A 24,792-nucleotide genomic window follows, 5' to 3' on the forward strand; every position below is an offset into this window, starting at 1 on the left:
AAGGAACAGTGACAAAAATAAATGTATGATGGACAATTCTTTGCAGTAAAAACCTTTTAGTTTAACTAGTCAGAAGAGGATTTTTCTTAAAAAATTGTTTGGAGTAAGACGTATACTTCCTCCCATCTATTTGGTATGAGAAGCTGCATTCTTTGCTGATGAAAATTAGGAGTAATGTCTCTGAAACCCATCATACATTTCACAATTATAAATATGTGTCACTGAACTAAAATGTCAAAATGTCACTCTGAACACCTACTTCCTGTGAAGTCGATCCAGAGAACAATTGATGCTGAGAATACCTAATGTTTTTGGTGCTAATTCTGCATTTTTGAGATGACAAAACAAATTAATTTTTTTTTTCTAATCATATGATTGCAGTCTAGCATCTTTAATTCTTTTATGCTTTTCTATGATTTTATGAGAAATACTGCTTCTTGTGAACTGAGTGTTTTCAGGAGATTGTATCATGTGGGTACTAGATTATCATCCCCTTCACAGATTATTTAGTTAACAACTTTTTTACTACTGTTTATTCTTAAAAATGCAAAACAGCTTTAAGTATCAATCTCATTTTTACTTAGACATTCATATTTCTACAAACACCTCAGATTTACTTTTTAATAGCTCCCAACCACTAATATGAAAGATATGCAACTTCCACAAAATCAAACCCTACTTCTGAATCCCAGCTCATGTCCCATAACAACCTGTTTTCATTTACTGTGATTTCACTTTGTCCACCTCCAGCACAGGTAGAAAGTCACATTTTTCCCAACAGTAAAAGTAAAAATTAAAAAAAAAAATAGAAGCAGCAACATGAAAGGGAAAATAAGTCAAAAAAACCTAACTATATACTGGTATCAACATATGTATGGGAAAGGGAGCACCTTTCCTCCATTTTCCTCTGGGTATGCTTCAGATAATCCTAAATGTGTACTTCTGACAGTACAAAAACAATAAATAGCATCCCATGTTGCATCAGCATCAGAGTGGTGCTCTTTTGAGTCCTTCATCTGAACAGAATATAAGAGAAAGAGAAGGAAAAAAACATCTTGCAGCACTGGATTCACACAGGCTACAATCCAGTAGGCATTTGTGTTCTAAATTCCCACTGAAAGTAAAAAAGCTTCCTAGGAAGTCAAAATTTCAATTTAACTAGAATTGAAAGCTGAACAGTTTTTTGTTGTTTGGTTTTGTTGGTTTTTTTTTAATACAGACTCTAGTCTGATGAGCAGGCAGTAAGAAAAGTAGCTCAAACACTCATCACATAAAATAAAAAGTCATTAAGGAGTTCTTTTAGTACGTAACCATTTTTAGTGGCATTTGATATGCTCTAGAGTAACTTTGCCAGCCCTGAGCAACAACTCCAGGAGATACAAGTCTTCTGTTTACCTGCAGTCCACTAGCCCTGTGAGGATGCCTTGGACAAGTACAGGCACCAACCGTGTCATAAGATACCTCCTTGATGTCTAATTCAAGATCACTTGGAAGCACAAAAATGTATATACAAAAACATGTATGAAAGTTTTCAGTGTGTAACTCTCTGCTCATGAGATCACTTGAAGGATACTTCAAAATAACAGTGATCCTAATACAACATAATAGTGAAGAGATTACAGCAGAATTAACTTCCAGATCAACTAAATACATCCTAGATGACCTTGGCAAAAAATCGCATCTTCCTGTGCCTCACCTCCTACTACATAAAATTGTGGCAGGTAAACTACTTTTCTCCCCAGGTTACGACAAGTCGATGAATTTTCTAGGTTCATCACACGTACTGTCTAATACAAAAGCTTCACCTCTTCACCTAGTATTTCTAGAGTTGTTTAACACAAATAATGTTACTATCAGAAGCAGCTTTTCCGATAAACAAATGAACAAAATCTTCAACAATCATACCTTTTTTATTGAGTGGTCGTTTTCGTACACAAACACAAATCCTGTGCTCATCAATCTGCAAAGGAAAGTCTTTCAGTGAACTATATCCCAATTCCAGTTACCAAATATTTAACTTTATTTGACTTAAACAAAGTGAAATTTCCAAGACAGTGAGTCATCTGAACATGTAAAAACCCCTTGTGCCTGCACAGTAGCCAAGAACCCAAAAGGGAGAACCATATGTTAACAAAACTCCCGACAGACAGTGATCGAATCCAATAGATCAACAGGTACTATTGGACTAGGAAAGCAAATCTAGCTTTAACAGGGTAAATATGCTACTGACAGAAATTGTCACATTCTCTGATTTCCAAAGAATCTGAGTTTTGATCATTTAAGGATTCCACTCCTCTGACTTGGCTGCAAACCAAAATCCCATCACCTTCAAAGATCAAATAATAATCATTATGTTGAAGACAGCTCTTCAAATAAATTTCATAGTTTTGTGCATACATCCCTTAGCATCCCAGGAAAATTTACCATACAAAGGCTGAGTGACTACTTAGTACATATTGGCATTATTTAATAGTAAAAATATATTTAATAACAGTTTAGTAAAGTACGACTTCCAAAATCTACTCATTTCAGTATCAACAAATTACCGGAAAAATAAACCCATGTTATATTAAATACTAATATATATTAAAATAGCTATTTTTTGCATTAACAGACAGAAGTATGCATGGAAAAAAAATGAAAACACACAGCAAAACCACAGAAGGGTAACACATTTCCATGCTGCTGGCATACTTACAGGATCAGCAGTTGTCAGTGGTCTATAATCCAAACTTCCCCTGAAATCTCTTATCATGCACATAATTTCATAATTTGGGTTTGTAGCATCAACATCCTAGGAAAAAGTAAGCAACAGAATTTCTACTATACTTTTTGTTTCAAGAAAAGGCCTTAATTAATTAACTATGATCTTTTTTTTTTCTGCAAAACACCAGAAATGTCTCTTGCAAGTTTAATACAAGTTTAATGCCTTTTTCCACTCTGATGTAGCTAATTAACTGACCCTAAAGGAAACAATTATATGCTTCCCATGTCACTTTGATTGAGGACTCATTAATAGTCTACTCAAGAAAGAGAAATTACTCCTGCCTTTGCCAGCACCTTCACACTGAAGAAACATATAGTCAACATATAGAGTTAATTTTCTCCATAGAAAAATGTGATATGCAGCTCTGTTTTGGATTTGTGCTGGAAACAAGGTTGATAATACATGGATATTTTAGCTACTCCTGAGCAGCACTTACACAGCAAAGTCATTTTTTGGTCCTCACCCCACCCCACAAGCAAGGCAGTAAACACAACCAGGACAGCTGACCCCATGACACAGGCACAGAAGATAACCCATCCTTAAACCTGGAGCAATCAATACCAGAGTGAATGGACACGTAAGAGGCCATGCATGGAACACCAATAAGCTGAGCCTGAGCCTACCCTGTTTTCTGCAGAACTGATGAAACTTCCCATCACTTCTCCCTATAAATACCTGTTTTACAACACTTCAGGACATGCTGCTGATGCCAAATATAGCCAGTTCCGGTGCTCAGGCCCTACTAAGTTTCGCATGGCTACCCTCACACGATATAAAATTTCTGAATCACAGCTGGTTGTGGACACAGTGTAGGCACTCTCAGAAAGCACTGGATTTGGGTTAACTAAACTGAAAGAGAGCCAGATCATTCTTTGCACTTGTGACACAGCCAATCCTCACCTCAGAAAAAACTGTGTCCTGGTCATCAGAAGCTGATTGTACCTTGATGTCATTGACTCTCACTACACTGAACTAAAAACTGCTGACAGTAAGTCTTTACAAAATGTTTCTTTATAAAATTCAGAAAAGAGCATTGTTTATCATGGAGAAAGGATTTACCAAATATTCTTCAAGCCCTATTTAAAGGTCTTGCATACTAGCAGTGTTTGGTGAATTATTGCTGCGTTTCACAACAACCTCCTCACACAAAAGTTTAAGACTCAGATGCAAGAGGAGTGTCCACAGGAGCAATAAAAATGAAAATTTTACAAGTAACATAACCCCTTCAAAGTATTTTAATATATAAAGCCAGAAATGGTCATTCCTCACACATAAAGACATTATAATGTTTTGTGTAAATGGATGTAAACTATAAAACACAAATTTAACATAGGTGATTTTAGGTCAACTTTAGGGAAACATCATTAAACCATGAAAAGTAAATTGTATGAATGATTTACTTGATGGTGGTAATTCTCATGTCAGAAGCAGACTGGTAGTATCCCTTTAGAGACTAACACATACACAGCTGCCAATAAGATTACACTCCTAGTTTTGCTAAAGCTTTTACACCATTGTGACAGAAAATCATTTAATATTAAGAAATTTTTCTCAAAGGATCAGCAACTTCATTCATTTCACACAAGTTTTTAACAACTGGCTACCAAGCTGCTTGCATGATGAAATTACAAATGTACAGACTAGTTTAAAGAAAGAAACATTACAAGTCACTGTTAAAACTTGAGCCTCAAATAGATCTATAAAGCATCAAAGATTACAATGAACAATTTATCATAATGTTGCATTACCTCCTGTAGAATAACAGACCTCTCTAAAAGTCAAAAAGTTGGTTATTGTCAAAAATACATTTTCCCTAAGAAATAGCTATGATCAGTAGTTGTTCTCTAAAGAACATGCAGCAAGGCAGCAATTGAAAGCAATGATTTCTGTAGGAAAAAAAAAGGGGAAAACCATCTAAAGTAGTAGTTATGAGAACAATCCTATGAAACAACAAAATATTTGTCAAATCTTGACAAATTTGACACTTAATTTCAAGATTATCACAGTTCATAAAAATTATTAAAGACAGAAAAAAAGCATAATTTTGCAGATTTCTTTTGCTGATGTATGATTTTCAGTTGAGCTAAAAATACTAACCTGAGCTCTCTTTTCTCTAAGTTCCTGCTGCTGTAACCTTCTTTTTTCACGTTTCTCTTGCAATTTTTCAACCTCTTTTACACAGTTAGATTTTCTACGTGCTTAAAGAAAAAGATGCAATTTAAAAATACTTTCCATATTTACACTGTAAACTTCAATTAAATTAATGTATCAATAATTAGAATGCATCAACTATGAACTATATTTTCAAGCAAATCTGATTAGTTAAGAATCATTATGGCATTTAAATTTCTATAATGCATAAAATTTATTAGAAAAATGCCATGGGAATAGGACAACAATCACACAAACAAAAATATATGACCTTGAAAAAATATTTGGACAGATACATGTGATCTCTTGGTTTGAATTAAAAGTAAGCCCAGACAAATTTTTAAAAAATGGAAAAAAAAAGTGATAAAAAATACCACCATGGTTAAAAGAAAATAAAGGAAAAACAAATTCCAAATACTTGTACAATTATGACGAAAATGAACATATGTTTAGCCACAGCTTTCTGAGAAGCTCCTCAAGGAAGCTCACAGACAACTGAACATGTAGACCATTTGTCATTTATGGATAACAACATAATCCAAGAGAATGTACATGTAATGCCCAGAATGAACGAGTCCTTGATACATGGTTTACATACAAGGGGGTCCAAATTCCTTTTTTGCAGCTTGAACTGGAGATATATCTGAAACACTACCATTCTGTTGAGAGGAGGAAGACTGCTCGGGAAGCTGAGTAGGTCGTGCACGTGCAGAACCAACCACTGCAAAGGAAAGGCAAAAAGCTCATCTGGACATGGAGGAGTAACCTTTCTACCCATTTCTGAAATGCTTTGTTAAGATGAGATAAAATGAGGCCCCTTTCTAACACAACAATTTACTGTGGATGAGAAGGAGCCATACTCATGGAAAGTCTATTAATAAAAACATCTGGTATGCAGACTTTTTTATCCTAGCGCTGTACAACATGATTATTAAGTAACAATGCTGCATGTGTATATTTTTAAATACTGCAGAATTAGTACAACTTACTATATGCACAGAATGAATAATTTACTTGGAGATACACAGTCCTAAAGCATAAAGTGCTTCAATTTTATTAATATTGTAATTATACCCAAAAAACTAGTAAGAAAAGAAGCCCTGCTGTTTCACGTTCTCTAGATTGTACAAAATGCCCCAACTCCATTAAGCCTATGATCACTGGAGGAGCAAAGCAAAGAAGTTAAGGCCAGTGAAGTGCAGCACAATCTGTAAGTGGAAGAAACAAGCCTTTTTGCCTCTATACCGGTAGGGATATAGATACAATCAATATGCCTAACTTATGCATTGATTCTATATGTGCTAAGAATGCCAGCTTCTGAAAATACTGTGATGTCTTTTTCCAGTGAATGCAGTGGGAGTGATGAGCATGTAAGCATGTGTGATAGAGCTGAATGCTTTAAATTGTATTTCAAATAGTTGCTTCGACCAACTCTGCTTCAGCTGGCCCATTTCCTGCACACACTTAAAACAGAGTGTGTCAGAAGAGTACTACAGTGAAGGTATCAGCTTTGATCAGTAGCCAGAGATGAGACTCCAAGCAAAGGCCAGCGCACTGTACAACAAGGAAACAACTACAGAAACAAGTTTTGAACAGGACAGACAAGACACATACCATCATTCCACATGTCAGAGGAGATCTAGCTTATAGTATAAATTGACTAGATAAAATAAGACAGTGTGCTGAGAAAAGCTAAATTACAAGGCCAAAAAGAAAAATATTTAGGCCAACAGTAAATGGTAAGAGGCAAGGTACACATTAAAATACAAGTTACAGGGTTATTTCATACTAAACAGGTAATTTACTACAAATGAAAAAATGTATGGATGTGAGGATACTCCATCAATAAGACACCTCATATTTAAACCAGACTATATAGGAAAAAAACCCAAAACACTCTTGTATTTTCAATCTGCTTAATACCCCCAGAGCCAAACGGCAGAAGGGCAAAAGTGGTCCACATCAGAAGAGTCTGATTACTTGCAAGCCTACTTGTTTTCCAAGTTTAAACAGATGGACTGGAATCTAGTCTGAAGAAATGTTAGTAGATTAATGTTTGGAAGAAGATTCATCATCGTCATCATCATCATCACCATCATCAGTACAAGTCAGTTAAGTTCAATGCAGGGGAGAAAATGAAAAAATAAGAAGTAACTATTCTTCCACAAGCTATAGATGCATTGATCTGTATTCATCCAATACAGACTTTTCACCTATTCTATTGCAGTAATTCAGCAATTTTTTTCACATTTTTTCACTACTAACTGTAGAGTGATAAAAAAATCTATAGAACTTAAGTAATCTTATATTCTTATGACTGTTCACACACAGACTGTTACAAAACAACAGGCTGTTAACAAAAATAGTTTAAAATTTGAAAATTTTAAGAATTCAAAGCACACTACTTAGCATAAACTGAAACATTCAAGTAAGCTGAGGACACTTCTATATCAAAAGTCCATGCATGATTTACTATTGCATAATTGATTATCTTCAAATTTCTGCCCCATCACTTAATTCAGCTTAACTTTCATAATTATATATTGCTTAAACTTGCATATAAATATTATTTGTATAGTATGAATTCCTAAGTATACACAGGAATAATTTTAGGAATTATATACCATATCTTTTACATGTCACAGGCCTACATACCAAATAAGAAATGCAAAACTATTAAGGAATACTAGATAAACAGGAGGTTAAAATGTTACCATGTTTTTAACTTCATTGAAATGGAAAGAGATAACTTTTACCTCTATTATCTCTGGCAGGAGGGTCATTCTTATTAGGTAACACAGTTCGTCGACTCTATAAAGAAAGAAGTCTCTCTTATTTGATCACCATATTATTGAAAGCATAAACTGCAGCCCCACCTCTGCTTCTCTCAGTGAATAAAAATAACACAGCATCAACAAAAGAGATTTGATTGCAAATCCCAGCAGGAAAAGTGAAGGGATGGAGGCTGATTGAACTGTCTGTAATGTTTCAGGAAACTCCAAAACCTTTTCTTTATCCCTCATTAAGACATTTAGTTACACAAATATTAGTTCCCGACTCCCTCTCCCTCAAACCGGTCCTAAAAAAATTTAGAAATCCCTATTACAGGAAAAAGAAAAGAACACTGTTACAAAATAGCACCACAGACACAGAAGCTAAAAAATCTAGTATAACATCATGTATAGAGCTACTGTAAAGTTACCAAGAACTTATTACATAGATATTACCAACCTTCACAATTTTGTTTACTTTGGCTGATGAAGCAGGTGGTGGTAGTGTCTCTGGGCTAGGCTCAATATCTTCATCAGGTGCAAGATCTGGGTTAAGCGAAAATATGCTCTCTAAATCAATCTGTGAAAAAGAGCATAAAACACATTAATGACATTTGACATAAATCCTCTCTTTATCTCCTGTTATGTTTGACAGTAAACAATAATTATATTAAGTGTTTTTACCCCACAGTTTGTTCATGCTAAGATCTGAGTTATTTTCTGTTCACTAAAAATAGATTAATCTTTGGTCTTTGTATTATTTGAAAACACTTCATTCAGTAAAAGGATGAATTAAAAATGACCAACAGATAGTCTAATTTTGTAAAGTGATCAAACTAAAAGAGAAATAGCTAGTATTACTCTGGTAATTTGACAATTACTGCAAAATATGTAAGACATTCTGTAACATAAAAAGGAGATCTCAGTTATCTTAAATTTCCCAGACAGTGCACAAGAAATAAATTGCAAAGGCCCAAAAAAATCAAACCATAGCTGAAACTATATTAAATTTATCATGGGTTTGTTTTTTGGTTTTTTTTGAAGTATTACTGACTGTCACTGAAACTGCTGTAAAACGTAAGGGAAGAGGGGCAGGATTGTAAAAATATGATTTTGTAAAAATGTTTATGAGCTTTGTTCTCTATGGACTTCTATTTCTCTTTGCTGAAGCTTTCAAAGACCTCAGTGCTGTATAGATTCTGTGTGTCATCAGCTGATGAAATCTCCAGGACTTTCTCATGGCTTTTTTTTCCCCCTGTGTTTTCACAAAATCAGCAAAGTGTAAAGGGCCATTATTTCTGATATGCTTCTTCAAACTTAAACTGGCTAACATGGTCCAAAATTTAAAGGAAGATGCGGTAGGAAAGTGTTACACAAAAAGACATAGTTTCATAAGGAAGGCAAGGCTGGAAAATTGCTGCCAAGAATAAGTGAATAAGCAAACAAACTGGCAGTTAAATTCCTCAAGAATATAAAGACAAGCAAATTTCTAGTTTAGCTCTCCTACTAGTTTCCTGTCTGAATTGTGTGTCATTCTCCCTCTTAAAAATTTGATTTTTCTACTTGTAAAAACTGGATAACAAAGTCAGCCTTTGTACTCTGGTTCAAAATCAATAGATGAAAACAACTGCCTAAAAGCTATGACACAGAGCTCAGGAATTCAAATTTACAACAGAAAACAATGTGCTCAACACTTTCTGCACAAAACAGTCTGTAAGCAAAGAATCATGAAGTAAATTAAAATTTATGTCTTATTTTTGTTTCCAGCGCAAATTCCAAGTAATATTCACACAGATTACATATTTTTTTAAAGTTCTAAATAAATAAGCTTACCTCTTTCCCTTTAGTATCCCCATTTTCAATCCATTCAACAGTTACACTTTCATTATCTTCATTTAGAGATGTTACCATGGCTTGGTGAATTCGGCCTAGAAAGCAAATACAAGGTGATCATTTATTAACTAGTGGAAAGAATTTCCAGAACATATTTTCATTCCTGTACTTAGTCATATAGAGAGAGGTAGGAAGAAGCTGGTTGAAAAAAAATGAGGTGATAAATAGAAGTGTGTGAAGTGGCTCAGACCTGATCCACCAGTAGAGGCTGTAATGGGACAGTCAACATCCAAGTGAAAAGCACAATCAACAGAAAATCCAGTGGTAAGTAAACAGAACCTCTCAGGAAAGCCACACCACTTAGACTCTCTGTCCTCCAGAACAGAATACTCCAATACCAGAAGATTCCCACAGGCACTAAAGGCCCCTGAGGTGCACTTCACAAAGGCTCGTTTGTCCCCCTTTCTAGACTGATACAACATCAGACATTTCAAAACTGAAATTAATCCCTTCGAAATTGTGTTCTGATACTCATTTTTGATAGGCAACAATTAGGTGGTAGTCCAACTAAAATTAAGCTGCCTGGAACAACACAAACCATTATTTTAGAAACAGCTACTTACACAGACTGCTGATGCTTAAGATGCTTTTGCATTGACTTCTCCAGAGCAAGACCCAAAGGAAGCAAGCCCCCACAAAGTAAGATAAAACCAGTAAACCTTCGGTAGGAATAAGGATTTTTCTTCAAAATATATAGTACACTGCAATTTTTTATGGCCTCTTTCCTGTGCACAGTACAGAAGAGCAACTGGAAGAGCAGGACAGCTATGCACAGACACAAAAGGATCAAGACCCAAGTGTCACATTGATTTCACATCCATGCTTTGCCCTCAAGGTACCAAGAACTGAGGTTTCTAAAGAACATGAATCCAAAGCAACTGCTCCTCGCACACCCTCCTGTAATGATATCCATACTATTAAGAAGTAATCCTTCGCTCCGCCCGCCACGAGCCACCCCTAGGACTACGTGCAGCTCCCAAAGCATGAGTGATCGACCTGGAGCAGTTGTGCATATGCTGCTGCTGCTGGGCACCTGCTCAGGGTAAAACGCAGCAAAATCAGCACATATGCTTCAGTCTGGCCTTTCTCTGCCTTGCACTTTTTCTTCTTTTCTAAAGCTATTTGCCCCAGAAATCCCCTTTAGTTTTCTGTTCCATTGATTGTTTCAACTTTTTGTTTTAGCCACTTCAGTCACAATTTGACAGTTTTCCAAAACAAAAAAACAAAGGGTTTTTACAGTCTAAGCCTTCTAGGGCCTGCAGAGGGACAAAATGAAAGAAAAACCTTGAATGATATCCCAAATTATCTCAGCTAACAGTGAGAGTAACAAATGTATACCTTTAATATTTCTTCTATTACAAAGGCTGCCTAAATATTCACATCTAGTTAAGATTTAGTAAGAAGGGAGAATACAGGCAAGCATCACAGAAGGTAACAGCAAATCCCTGTACTGTCTCACAGTGTGTGGAGGAACAGACTAGCTCCAGCTCAGGAGAGGTGTAGTGCTCAGGAACTTGCAGAGCAGTCAGCAGCCCTGGGCAGCATCACCTTCATCTCTGCAGCACTCGCCTCACTGGCAGCACACATTACACATGCATTTACAACCTCCACTCTTCTCCTGGCCCAAAGCACAACAGTTGCTCCCGCACTAAAGCAAGTTAAATAGTTTTTTTACATTCTAAATAAAAAGCCCCCCCTTTTTGCTTCACTTAGTTTCTGTCCTCTGGCATTCTCCTGTTTTTATTTCTCTGGCCCATGCTTTTTCTGAACAAACCCTTCCATCTGGGCTTCCTGAGCACCATTCTCACCATCCTGAATACACCTCTCCATTAATATTTCAGCATTTAATAACCTTGAGGGCCTTAATTTTGTGCAAAAACACTGTTGTAGAGCTGTTTCAATGAGCTGTCTGATCCTTCAGCAAAGTAGCAACAGAAGCTGCAATCTTCCTGTACTAATGCCACTCCAGCCTCTTCTGCAAAGAGTGTGCTGAGACCAGGCTGCAAGGACACAAAAACTCTGGGAAGTGGGAATTAAAGCTTATGTTGGTATAATCTTCTGCTGCTTTTTTAAGGCCTGGACCAGCTGTCAATTCAGAATCAAGAGAAAAACTGTTGTAATAAGTCAGCCAAGACTCCATTTTCTTCATGCAGGAAAAGTCCCATCTTTATTGTGTAGGTCATATTTTATAGGATTATCAGAAAGCACTGTGTCAGCTCTTATTGGCTGACAATACACTCACACTTAGTTCATTGGTCAGTACATGGTATTTTGAATATCTATCAAACTTCTGTATTTTTAATTAGTTTACATATTTTTTCTACTGATTCTCATGAGACAGATCCCTTATTATCACAGGTGCCCTTGTTTTTCACCCACAAATAGTTTGTTGTGTTAATGAACTCTCATTCCCAAGATTGCTTTGCCTGGAAACTTGCAAGCTATTGTTAGCTGAAGCAGCAGGCCTAATCCATATTTTAAAAGACCTTTCTTTTATAACATCTTTTACCTGTCTGCAACAAAATACAATGTATGAAAAATATCTGTTTAGTAAAACATATTTGATACAATATTCCAATAATACTTAGTACGTTACCAAATTTTTTAAATTTTGAAGAAAACCACTATTCACAGCTGAAACCTGTGACACTGTCACCAACTTTTCATCTGCAAATAGTCACAGAGCCACCATGTAAGTCCTACTATGTGTTTCTGTGCTCTGTTACTTTGACAGAGAACAAGTAATATTTAAAAAAGGTTCCATGTTTGTCATAACGAGTGAGAAGAGATCAAAGCAGGCTGATGAATGAACAGAAAATACCCCACACTCTAACAAACACAGTAAGCCAGCATGTCGTAACAAAAGAATCACAGTAAATCCTCCATCTCTCTGCCAGATTTCATCCCTTCCCCAGCCAAGAAAGTCACGGCTGAAAAAAACCCATAAAAACCCACATATTAACAAAAGTAAAAGTTATGTCCACCTTCCAACTACTCTGGGCTTAAACAGAAAATGTCCACTACAGTATTTAAACTGGCAATGTACTCATACAACTTGTCCCTAAAAATTCTTTGGGTTACTAAAAGTTTACATGTTATTGAAGCACCAGATAAAGCATTTACATTTTTACAATTGCCTCTTGCTCTCTGGAAACAGTATTCCATTATATTTTTCTAGTACACAGCTGAATACAGCAGCTGGGGAATTCAGGAATGCCAGCAACCAATTAGGCCGGCATAAACCTCGTCTAGCATATAAAGCAAGACCAAGCTACAAATGCTAAAACGTAGGAGCCAATTGGCAGAGAGTGTTTCAATGCAACAACCCTAATTTCTGGTGCACTCTCAAGAGCTGGTATCAAAATTTGGCATATAAGCATGTCCATGTAAACATAAACCAGCACTATAAGCTGAATAAGTAACAAGTAATTCAAGAAGATGTATCTTAAAACCAAGACAAGTAAAGATGATACAACAACTCTTCACTTGGCATTTCCTTAACTTCTAGTGCCTCTCCTCACATGACTAGAATTCAGATCACAAGCAACTTTCTGTTCCTGAGAAGTTGTTCCATTTCTGTAGGGCTCCCTGTCAGAGTAACAAGCCTGTCTGAGTTTTTGTTTGGACAACATTCTCAGGCACATGCTATGACTCTTGTCGTATGTCCCTTGTCAGGGCCAGGAGTTGGGACTAGATAATCCTGACAGGTCCCTTATAACTCAGCATACTATATGATTCTACGAGTCTCAAAACTAATGGAGAAGTTATTTGAAAAGACAATTATTTGGGTAAGTATGTTTTGTCATACAGCACATGACATCTGGCTAATCTCTAGCAACCAGAAAATACTGCTGCCAATACAGCAGTAGAACAGAAAAACATGTGATGCCAACACTTTACAATTACCTTAAATACACAGACATTACAATATTCTCACTCCAATCAAGAGAAAAACATAAATTCCCCATTCCCTTCCTTCCTAGCCACCTGATAAACATTTGACAAACAGAAGGAAGCAAGCATACTTATCTGATCTGCAGACATACAATATAAATCTTCTCTATTGGAAAAGTTCTTATGGCAGCTAATGGTGCACAAAAAGGTTCAGGAAGAGAAGTGAAAGCAAATAACCCGAGCTAAATCAAACATTTTAATTAACCCTTAGCCTAGCTAGCAGTGCCGACTCATTGCAAATACCAAGTGTACTTAGATTCTTACCTCTAAGGAAAGAAAACATTTTCTACCTACCAAGCTTCTCCAAACGACCACAATTTTGAAGCAGAGATCAATCAGAGTAATAAACCCACGGCCCTTTCATCTTCCCACTATTTTTCAGAAACCTAAGTTATCAGTTTGAAATATGGGTTGGTGTCTAAATTACAGTTTGGACTACAGCAGTGGATGACATGTGACAAACTCCTCTGTATTTTCCCAAGAAATAGAGCTGGACTACAGCTCTATTTCCCCACCCACCCACATAAATGAAGAGTGTCTGCCCCGAAAAACGCTGTACTCACACATCTCACGCACAAGTTTTATGAAATCTTAGAAAGAGCTTTGAGCTGTAATAATTAAAAATTACAGGCTGTGGATTGGGCTACGGAGAAGCGAGGTTCCTAATTTCAACTATGATCCTCTCATTCCACCCCAAAAAACAGTAGGAAGACCGTGCCCTGCAGAGTTACAGTATGACCATCATATAGTTTAAGTCTTGGCAGCCCAAACACAGGAAACTATTTTTAGCAGGACCCGGCTGTAGCAATGTTAACAGACCCCACCTTGACTCGGGGCTCGGTCACCTTACATCGCTTGTACTTGCCACATCTTCAGGAGCACTAATGTGTTATATTAGCTCTGGCAGTGGGATATCAGCCCACATAGCTTTTTTAAGTGCATTAACAGTTAGGTGAATGTAAAAATATACTACAATTTCACACCTACTACAGTCTTGCTGAGGATGACCACTGCAACAGAAGCTACTCATGCCTTAAAAGATTATAATACACATTTGTGAAATTACTGTGATTTTCCTATTCATGTTCCTGAGTGACTAATGTGAATATTACCTTATCTAGAAATACCTGGACATGACCGACCTTCACTCTCTGTCAACTGATAATCAAAAATTAAAATTGTAAAAAGCAAAATTTTCTTTATTTTCTTTTAAGTAATATAAACTCCAAGTTAAATATATATTAAAAAAAAAAAGTTTAGGAGAAGCATGAGGCTACAGATACAGAAGTAGCACATACCAGACAGAATTACTGCAGTCCAGAAAATTATCTTCTGTGCTACAAGTTCCAGCTCCTGGCAACACTGGTGGAAGAGCTTTCCTGCTCTCACAGAGCTCAGAGAGGCGAAAAAAATTCACCAAATAATGCCTGTAGCAAACTTTAAGGAAAGAGTCCCAAGGAAAAAGAGAATTCCTGGCTTGGCGTCTCCATCAGTGTCAACTATGGGGACGTCCCCATTCACACAAATCATCATTTATCATAGACCTCCCCGCACTATACAGACAGCCCTGCTGCTCATCCCTCAAGGAAAAACCAGTAGTTACTGCTGACTGATGCTACTTGCTACACAACACCAAATGTATTTGATTTCATTTTGTTTCAAAGTTCCATTTATCCACAAATCAGTGGATATCATATTTTGTATTCATTATATCTACTACTTTTACACCACTTTTGTTTTCTTAAATCATACAAATTTATTTCAGCTTTGCCAGCCTTCCCCATTGTCTTGTCTGTTACCTTAGTTACAGTGTTATCACAGCACTGAATGGACATTAAACATGCACAGCCCCTACAATATTTCTAAAGCATTATATATATACTATTTTAGTATTTAAGAACTTCAATACTAAAAATAAGATATAATTTAATTAAACACATATCTTAATATTTATTTTTGTGAATCATCCCTACCTGCTACCAACTCATTTTGTTCTATTATCTAAATTATCATAGCAATACTCAAGTCCTTCATACGTATGTTACAACCACATCTTATCATCTCTGTAAACATCTACAATGTAAGAGACAGGGGTTTTGAGAACAGAAAGTAATCTTACCCAAATCAAGTTTCCCACTTCTGCCTGTATGTTCCAGCTTTGAATTAAAAACTAACTTAATCTTTGTCCCTACATAAAAATCTATCAAACTCAGAAATATCCCAAGCTAGGTATGTAGGTAATTTCTGCACAAGTATCAATCAAATATAGTGCTTTACAAAAACAGAGTTCACAGATAATTAGGAGGGGAGAAATAAATAACACACAGACATGTGACTGAGCTATGTATAACATTTAGCTTCAAAATACAAATAGTACATTTAATGTTCCTCATACAGCAAACAGGACATAAGTGACTTTTTGGTTTTCCATCCATCCAACACTAAGCCACTCCACTCTGAACCACTAAATCACAACTGTGTTCAGCCTAGCAGAGCTTGTTAGCTATCCATACTGAAGCACCTCCTTTAAAAAAGTTATCAAGAGCTGCATCCCCACATTGTTGTCATGGTTTTTGCTTCTCTAATAATTTTTTATCTCCAGTCTTGTCATGTTGTGATTTGGTGGGTTTTTCTGCTGACGTTTCATTTTGCAGGCTCATCTCTAAAGTTTCCCTTTACATTTAAAACAAGCTTTCTGTGGTTTCCTCAGTTAGAGCAACACTTTGTTTTTTATTTCCCTTCAAGGCAGGTCCAGTTTCTTTTGGGGGTAGGGTGTTAATATCCTTTTAAGCAGATTTCAAAGGGCATTATTTTACATCAAAAATCTCTGCTTAAAATATCTTGTCTTTATTTGCTTTAGAAGCTTCAACTGCCAGTGAAATCAATGGCAGTAATACCACTGGCTTCACAAAAGGTTTTCAATAGCATCTGACCACAGTGGCATTGGGAAGCTTACACTACATACTGCCTCTGGAGGTGCTAGTGTCAGAGAGAAACATGTTACTAAGGCAGCTGAATTCATAACAAAGTGTCCCATTATTATGCCAACAGATGCACTGATACCTTGATACTTACCATCAAGGTATGTCAGCTGTATCATGCCAGTCATCCTATCCTTTTTAAAAGTAGGTGAGCTCTCAGCCTGCTAATTTACCCACAGAAAAAAATATTTGGAAGGAAGTGCCTTCAAGTCATATCTAATACATGCTGTTTTAAGTCCCCCAGAAAATTTTCAATAAACTGAAAAAAATTCACTTTGAAATGTTTGCAAACTAGCACTTTGATGTCAATATACACAAACTTTTTTAAAGATTTCATGTGTTCACAGTCATTTAGTACTCTATGCTCTCTTTTATGGCTTATACAAACAGACCTGTAAAAGCACTATCTCTACCTGTTTCAGTCTTTTAAGAGTATCTGGTTTTCCAACACCATCAGCCAAGAAATTAAATACTCCAGAGAAGCTCCAGATCCCTTTCTATGGGAGCACTCATTCCCAAATAACAGCAATTCTGAAATGGCACTTACTTTCCTCTTGGCACTTCACCCTGCCCACGCTTCCTTTGTGACTAGAGAGAATGTGAAGGTTTTACACCTATCATTTACATTTTATGGTCTCTTAATCTGTAGCAATAGGGTGTTCAGTTTGTGCCACTTTTACCCCAGTTGTTTTGCTCTACACCTCTGTCATAGATGAGTAATGCAATGGTTGATTCTCACAAAGGGCAAGTATTAAGTATATGCTAAGAGAAGTTTTGTAGATGTATAGTTATGTTTCCCCCCCCCTTGCATTGTTATCACAGGATGGCCTGGGTAGTCGGGGCATTTGGGAGGGTTGGCTTGTTACTATAGTAAAACCTGGCCTCAAGATGTAAGAAAGTGATCTCCGCCACTGGAAGCGAAGAAGGAGTCAACTGACAAGACTTTGGGAGGGGCTAAAGGGTTAAAGGGCGGAACATCCATTGTGCAGATGAGCACATGGTGATAGAATCCTACAGTGCTCCCTGCACTCTATCATCTTCTTTATTCACTCTTCTGTTGTATTTTTTGTATTTTTGATATGGTCAAACACCTCTTAATGTTCTGACACAACATACATCTCCAGATACATTGATAATCACACTCTAGTGAAGTAATGAAGCTTCCCAAAAGCAGCGTTACTTTCTGTGTTATGACCAGGAATTAATAACTTTAATGTATGGGAAAAACTAGCCATCCAGTCCCAAAACTGATCCCAGGAGTTGTGTTGTTAGTTAAAAATTACTAGGTAAACTATCACCACCTGTCTTAAGCACCTTACCTTTCTTGTGTTAAACTTCATCTGAATCATTTTTCATAGTCTCCTAAACAGTTTATTAAATTCAGAGAAACTTACGGCTTGCCTTCACAAAATGGTCAATACTGGCAGCGCTGCATAAAGCCTCTCCTATCCTGATGCTCTAGCAGGGACAAACTCAGGTCACCACACACTCAGCTCCAGGATTCAACATCATGCTAACCTGCTTCATCTCTATCACGCTAGTTTGGGACACAGAGACTAGAAGCACTTCAGTATCTGTCCTCCACTGTTTGCTACTAATTTTAGTCAAGGCACTGTACATTCCTGTATGAATGATTCTAATTGATTTGTAATTTTTCCATTTACTTTAGTGCAAGATCAAGCAGAATGAGCTGTAATCTCCTCTGAAACTGATACTAATGCAATCACCAGTTGCTCCATGGCCTAAAATCTTTTTATTCACTTATGCTGGTTTTGTTGCTGGGGTACCACAACAGTATTTTTCTTTGTGGAGAGGGGAAGGAACTCGGACAAGGACCTAGCATTTGCTGTCAAAGTAGATTGTGTCATGGTCTTACTGAAGCATGGCATAACCCATGACCAACATCTTCATTCTCAAGCATCAGACAGAACAAGGATATAAGAGAAAATGTCCTGAAAACCACTCCTGCGCCTTTCTTTCAGACCACACTGTGGAGAGAAAACCTAAGACAACTGGTATGGCATTGGTTCATGTTCACAGCTGCCTGAACCAGTATCTTGCATGGCATATTGCTTGGATGTACAGCACTTCAGTGCTCAGCTCAGGTCCCTCAGCTGTGCTTGTAGCACACTACTGCACCAGGCATAGAGAGGTCTGCAGCACAAAGCTGTGGTGCTTGGGATCAGCCATTCGTACTGTGTGTTTTGAACGGGACTGGTCTAGCACCACAGCCTGAATATCCTTTGCCAGCATGCATCATGCACTTCTCTTGCATATACCCTCCAGTTACATTTCATCCAAAAGGAATTTTGTGTCAACTAAAGCACAGCAAAGGGAAGTAAATATGATCAAAAGATATGTGTCCAAAGTCCATTTACTATATGAACTGAATCCTTGTTACAGATGCACCCATGGTCCCAAATGGTATCTATATGGATACACACAGAGTATCAAGACCTCATAATTCACCTTGACTTACACAAAAATAAGAAAACTGCATTGCAACCTCCAACAATCATGCCTTCAAGAACATGAATAGGTGCATGTGCTGCATGTCCATGCACATGCACAATATGAAAGTGTGATGCTTACTAAAATAAAAGACTGTCCAAGGAGTGACAGACAAAATGATGCAATTCAGGCCTCTCCTCAAGAATCAGACACAGGAGTTCAGGTTTTCTCTAGGAGGCAGGTCATCGGGTTCATTCCAGATGGGAGGCTGGAAGTGAACTAGTACACGTGCATTGAGAATTATCATGGTACCAGGACACGAGACTAAAATGAGGTGCAAGATAAACTCAGCCAGAACAGTGCAAATTGTGATATATTTTAAGCCTCTGTATAAGGAGATTGCATGCGAACAAGGAATGAAGTAGGGCATCCAGAAAGAGAAATATGTTTTCTTTTATTATATAGGCCTTTCACAACACTAGCTACAAACTTACAGAACATCTTGAGTCTGGTCTTTAGTAACACTACATTACATCGAATTTGCCATCTGATCCTTTGACAAGACAACTTTTTGGGTCATTAGATGACTCCAAAAGAGTCATCCCAAATATACGGGAATACAGGAAAAAGTGGCAGATGAGCTTCAGCACTGTTGGGGTTTAAGATTTCTTCCTTTCGTATTCTTTCTCTAAAGGAATTTTCCCCCATTTTTGTTGCTAGTACTAACGATCAGTACTTAAGAAGTAACTACTTTTTCTCCGAGGAACAGAGATGCAGCGAAAATTGGGCTTGGGAAAAGGGACTAGGCACAGCTTCTAGGTGCCTTGCTCTCTTGGCCTCATAAGGGGACAGTCAAGCTGCTGCTTGGGGCGGGAACTCGCTGCTGCTGCCGAAGCCCAGCCCTGCCCTGCTTCTTGGGCTGTGGGTGAGCCTTTGCATGTGAGAGCAGTCACTGAACTGGGACATTATTGGCACCCTGCCTCACTGGAAAAAAAGGATCCTTCACCATCTGCTGGGGCACCTCAGGGGAAATCCCAGGATCCCCAAGCCCCTCTCCCTGCCCTGTTCCAGAGTCAGGCTGCCTCTTTCCTGTTCCCCTGCCACTGCTCCCAGTTTTTCACTACACCGTAGCCACATACCCCTTGCCTGCTGGGATGCCCTGTGATTCCAGCTGCAACTATGGAGTTTCTGCTGGGTGAGCCCAGGGTGAGCCCACCCTGCATTCCAGTCACTGCTCCAAGATTACTGCTGCAGCTCCTTTCACTATCCGGATGGGCACTGGGATAGGCTGCCACTGGGGGTTTGTAAAGGAAGCCCCTTGCCATCCCTTCCGCTGCCTGTGTCCACCATTACAGCGTGAGGGAGCCAGCTGGAGGCGCCGCACAGCGCCCCCTGCAGCCGCGGGGGAGTCCGGGAGCCAGCAGCGCCCCTGCCGACTGGGATCAGAATTGCACCGAAGGGGAAGTGCTTAAAGAGCGCAAAGAGACTTTATTGGGTTTCCTGCTTTTGTTTGTTGTTGCTGCCGTTTTTGTTGTTTCTTTGCCTTGTTATACATACACACACTAGTAAAGAACTGTTATTCCTTTTCTCGTCTCTTTGCCTGAAAGCTCCTTCCTTTCAAAGTTATAATAATTTGGCGGGAAGGGGGTCATATTTTCCATTCCAAGGGAGGCTCCTGCTTTCCTTAGCAGACACTTGTCTTTCAATCAAAGACAAATGTTAAAGGAATGATAACACATCCAGAGAAATCTTAATTACAGCTTTATAATGCTGAACCTGGAAGTAGAAGTTACAGCCCTAGAGATCCTTTAGTTGACACAGCTCTCTCAAAACATCATTGCCTAAACATGCACCTGCAATGACAAAAAAAGCTGTTGAAACTTAAAAGCAAGTATCCTTTTCAAAATACAAATAAGACTTTGGTACACCCACATCTCAAGTACAATGGCACACCACAAAAAATATGCAGTGGAATTAGAGGAGGTTAAGGAAAGGACAACTAAGAAAAAAAAGAGAAAGAGGCTATTAAGCAGGTAAAGACTGCTCACTTTTAAGGAGAACACTGAGGGTGGACTTGGTTATGCTTTACAATCATAAAGGACAAAATAAGCGAAAACTATTATTGACCAAATCTGCAACACTAAAGCTGGGAGTGGTCTCTTAAGACATAGGTTACAGATAGATGAAAGTGGTAGTGTATTTCAGTATGCAGAAAACAGGGAACTTCTTGATCTTGTGTCTGCAAGAGTCAAGCAGTATAAGTCTGGTCAAAAACGTATTCAATAAATCCACAGACAACTGGTCTATAAATTGCTAGAACTAGGGAAAGTTGTACTTCTAACATCCTAGATAGAATTCTGCATAGTGGGGCAAGACAAAGACTTTGGAAAGAGACAAAGCTGATGTGCTTCGCTAAATAGCCCCTAGATGAACCACGCATCTGATTCACTAGTGTACTTCATATAGAAGTAGTGAGCTTACTGCAAGTGCCATAAGTAGTAAGGAGACTGAAGAACCTCCCCAAAAAGCAAAAATACTTCAGAAGAGTTAAAAAAACCCGCGCTTTCTCCAATTTCAGCAAGTCTTATAAGGAGAAAAGGGAAAAGTTTTCATTCACCGTTCATAAAGAAAAATTTGGTTACATATTCACACAGCAATATCCCTTTTAAAGTGTAAAAAATCCCCAAAATGAAACAATTATAATTACCAATTTTCAAAACTCCTGCGAAGTTTTCCAGCACCTTCTAGTCCCTCCCATGGCCCATACCAATTATTTAAGAAAGATTAAGCAGCGATGCAAACTTTATTCAAATAAGAACAAGACATCAATGTATAACAGGACTATATTTGCTGTCCTCTAGCAAATTTTTCTTTTACTGATGCTGCATAAGTGAAGGTTTCCATTCAATTCCTGATAACAACATTTCTACCTGTCCATTGAGTTCATAACTTGTAAACACTTTGCAGGAATAGTTCAGTATCTTATATGCTTGTGGGTTTTTTAATAGTTTTGTAAAACTGAACATAATTTGACATATTTTTGTGCATTTAGTCTCCTTTGGAGACCACTGAACAATTTTGCAGGCAGCTTCTATAAACTTCTAAAACTGCTTCTTAAAGTTACTCTCAGAATACCTCTTCATATATTTTTGCAGATCGAGGCCCTCTGCATTCAGTATAAATTTCATTACATTTCTGAGCGTAAGCAAACTTAGATTCAGTTCAGGTATGTCCTGGTATGGCACTGACTCGGATAGTTATCTTTCTTCCTAGCAGCCAGTATACTGCTGTGTTTTTGACATAGAGAATAATGTTGATAAGATACTCGTGCTTTAGTTGTTACTCATTAGTGCTTACCTCAAATGAAGGACATATTAATGTCCCATGCCAGTGAGTAGGTGACAGGAGCCTGGGAAGAAGCATAACCAGGAATGTTAACCTGAACTAGCTAAAGGCATACTCTTTATTTATACAATAGCATGTAGGGATAGGACTAGGGTAACAGTCTTTGACTGATAGAGAGTAGGTTTAGACTGGATATTCAGAAAAAATTCTTCACTGGGAGGCTGGTGAGGCACTGGAAATGGCTGTTGAGAAAAGCTGTGAATGGCCTATCCCGGGAAGTTTTCAAGCCCAAACTGGATAGGGCTCTGAGCAACCAGGTCTAGTGAAAGACCCATGGCAGGAGTAATGAGATGGTGGTAGTGGATAATTTTTTGGGTCCTTTTCAACCCAAATAATTCTATGATCCTGTCACTCCATACCTAGACCAGTATATAAACTGCTGTGAGTTGGCTGGGAGGGTCCAATTCGCTCCACAGGGACAGGCTGCATACTGGTCAGCAGGTGGTGAGACCTTGTTCTGCACATCACTTGTCTTTTCTGGCATTTTGTTTCTCTTCTATTGTTCTCCCTTTTCATTATAATTATCTTATTAATTTTACCACTACTACTATTATTATTATTATTCAATCATCAAACTGCTCTTTTTTCAACCTACAGGTTTTAACTTTTTTTTTGTTCTCTAACTCTCCTCCCGATCCCACCAAGGGTAGAGGTGTGTGGACTGAGCAAACAGCTCAGTCAAACAGTGGTACTTAGCTGCTGGCTGGTATTAAACCTAGACAGTCTTTCAAACAGCATTTGGGTTTAGTGGTTGTTGAAATTTGTTTAGTTACAGGATTTAACATTGTGGTGGATTAAAATAGTTTGGTGAATATCATCTGCAAAAGATTCATGTGACTTGGCAAGTCTTCTCCCTCTCTTTCCTCCTTTTTCATTTTGTTTATTATTTGAAGAAATGGCCAAGAACTTCTTCTGAAGGTTTTCTCTACTTTCTCTAAAGCTAACCATACCTGCCTAAAAGCAACAGCTTCCTGTATCATACAGAAAATTTTTAACAGCATCTTCTACAAAAATTTTTAAAATGGTACCCTTTGCTTTTCATGACCCATCCCATCACAGTCTGTTGTTTGTTGGAGCTTTTTTTTCCCCTTTACTTCACAAAATTATATTTAGTAAGAATATACACCATTACTTAATTCATTACAGAGCTGCCAACTGTTGCCCCGGTTCAAAAGTGAGAAGAGTTCATTCTCATGCAAGTTTAAAGCTTGTATTTTAGCTTAACAAGGTTTTAAAAGTTCAAACCAACAAGAAAACATTAAGAAGTATTTTAATTCTTCTGTATTTGATGAAAGCTTATCTAACTTAAAAATCCTCTGGTCATGATTAAAATATTGACATTATTCATCACCATCTGAATTCCTATTGTACCAAAATGCCAAAATTTACATAAAAGTTCAAATAATAAAAATACAGAAGTACAAGAAAACATAACCCAAAGTGGAATTTTGAGTATTCAAAAACCTAAGTGTTTACGTGCTTTTCAAGCTGAATTTATTTCCACTGCCCTCTTCCTACAGCCAGAGATTCTCATTAGCACATCACTATGCATTCCTGCATCTCTATAAATTAAATACTTCTATAGATCAGTTGAGCAAACATTTCTACAGATCAGCTGGAAATACTCCTCAAACTCCCTATGTAGTTTAGCCACAGAATAGAAGTAACACATTTTAGTGACTGCAAAATGTGCAGCCATGTGCCACAAGATTTCTACAGCCAAACTCTGCAAGGGCACAAGTATGTGCCACACCACACTTCTAAAGAGAAAGTTTTAGACAAAGCCCACTGTGCATCTCCCTCCACCCACACATCCAGTGTGCTTGTCCACTGAAGGCAATTCCTAAATACACAATTCTATTATTAAAAGACAAAAATTACACTTCTGGTATCTGGGATTACACAAATCTAGAAGTGCCTGATGAGAGCCAAGAGCACATCAAACCTAGAAAACTTGGCACAGTTTCAGTGAGATTTCTGATAACTTGAAGCAGATAACACTCCACTAGGTGAACAGAATTACCACATACTCCTAAAAATGAAAACAAAGTCAAAAGACTTTTTGTTATCTACAAGTCACTTTGTTACTGATTGGGATTGTCCAATTAGTTTTACGGGGTGCTGATGTTACATCAGTGGCAGAAAATGCAGCAGACAGTCCCCTTTAGAAGCCTGAGAAACATAAAAGCAGCTTATGCCTGATGGAACAAGAACTGCCACTACATAAAAACTAAGCTACTCTGAAGGCATGTTTATTTGAATAAAATAAAAAAATCTACTACCACATTCAAGCCTTAAAGCAACAAAATCCCTCATCCATCTTTCAAGAGTCAAAATACAGTATCAGATCCAGTGCTCCTAAACAAGATCCAATTAAAAAAAAGGCAAAAGGAAAAAATTGATCAAGTGGCTTACTTAA

At 37.7% G+C, this 24,792-nt stretch overlaps 1 protein-coding gene across 4 annotated transcripts in view; it reads right to left on the reverse strand.

Moving 5' to 3' along the window:
- KIF2A (kinesin family member 2A) overlaps positions 1-24,792 on the reverse strand; it is a 58,489-nt gene that overhangs the window by 25,586 nt on the left and 8,111 nt on the right. For 2 of the 4 annotated variants that reach the window (XM_030969507.1, XM_030969509.1), the window contains exons 2-8: positions 9,523-9,617; positions 8,150-8,269; positions 7,675-7,729; positions 5,574-5,639; positions 4,865-4,965; positions 2,699-2,794; positions 1,906-1,960 (exon numbers count right to left, since the gene is read on the reverse strand). In XM_030969507.1, the coding sequence (XP_030825367.1) occupies positions 1,906-1,960; positions 2,699-2,794; positions 4,865-4,965; positions 5,574-5,639; positions 7,675-7,729; positions 8,150-8,269; positions 9,523-9,617 (588 nt within the window). Of the gene's footprint in view, positions 1-1,905; positions 1,961-2,698; positions 2,795-4,864; positions 4,966-5,516; positions 5,640-7,674; positions 7,730-8,149; positions 8,270-9,522; positions 9,618-24,792 lie in introns of all 4 variants that reach the window. The other 2 variants (XM_030969506.1, XM_030969508.1) reach the window with 1 other exon arrangement.

Source organism: Camarhynchus parvulus, chromosome Z (assembly GCF_901933205.1).
Source record: "Camarhynchus parvulus chromosome Z, STF_HiC, whole genome shotgun sequence".
Classification (NCBI taxonomy): Eukaryota; Metazoa; Chordata; class Aves; order Passeriformes; family Thraupidae; genus Camarhynchus; species Camarhynchus parvulus.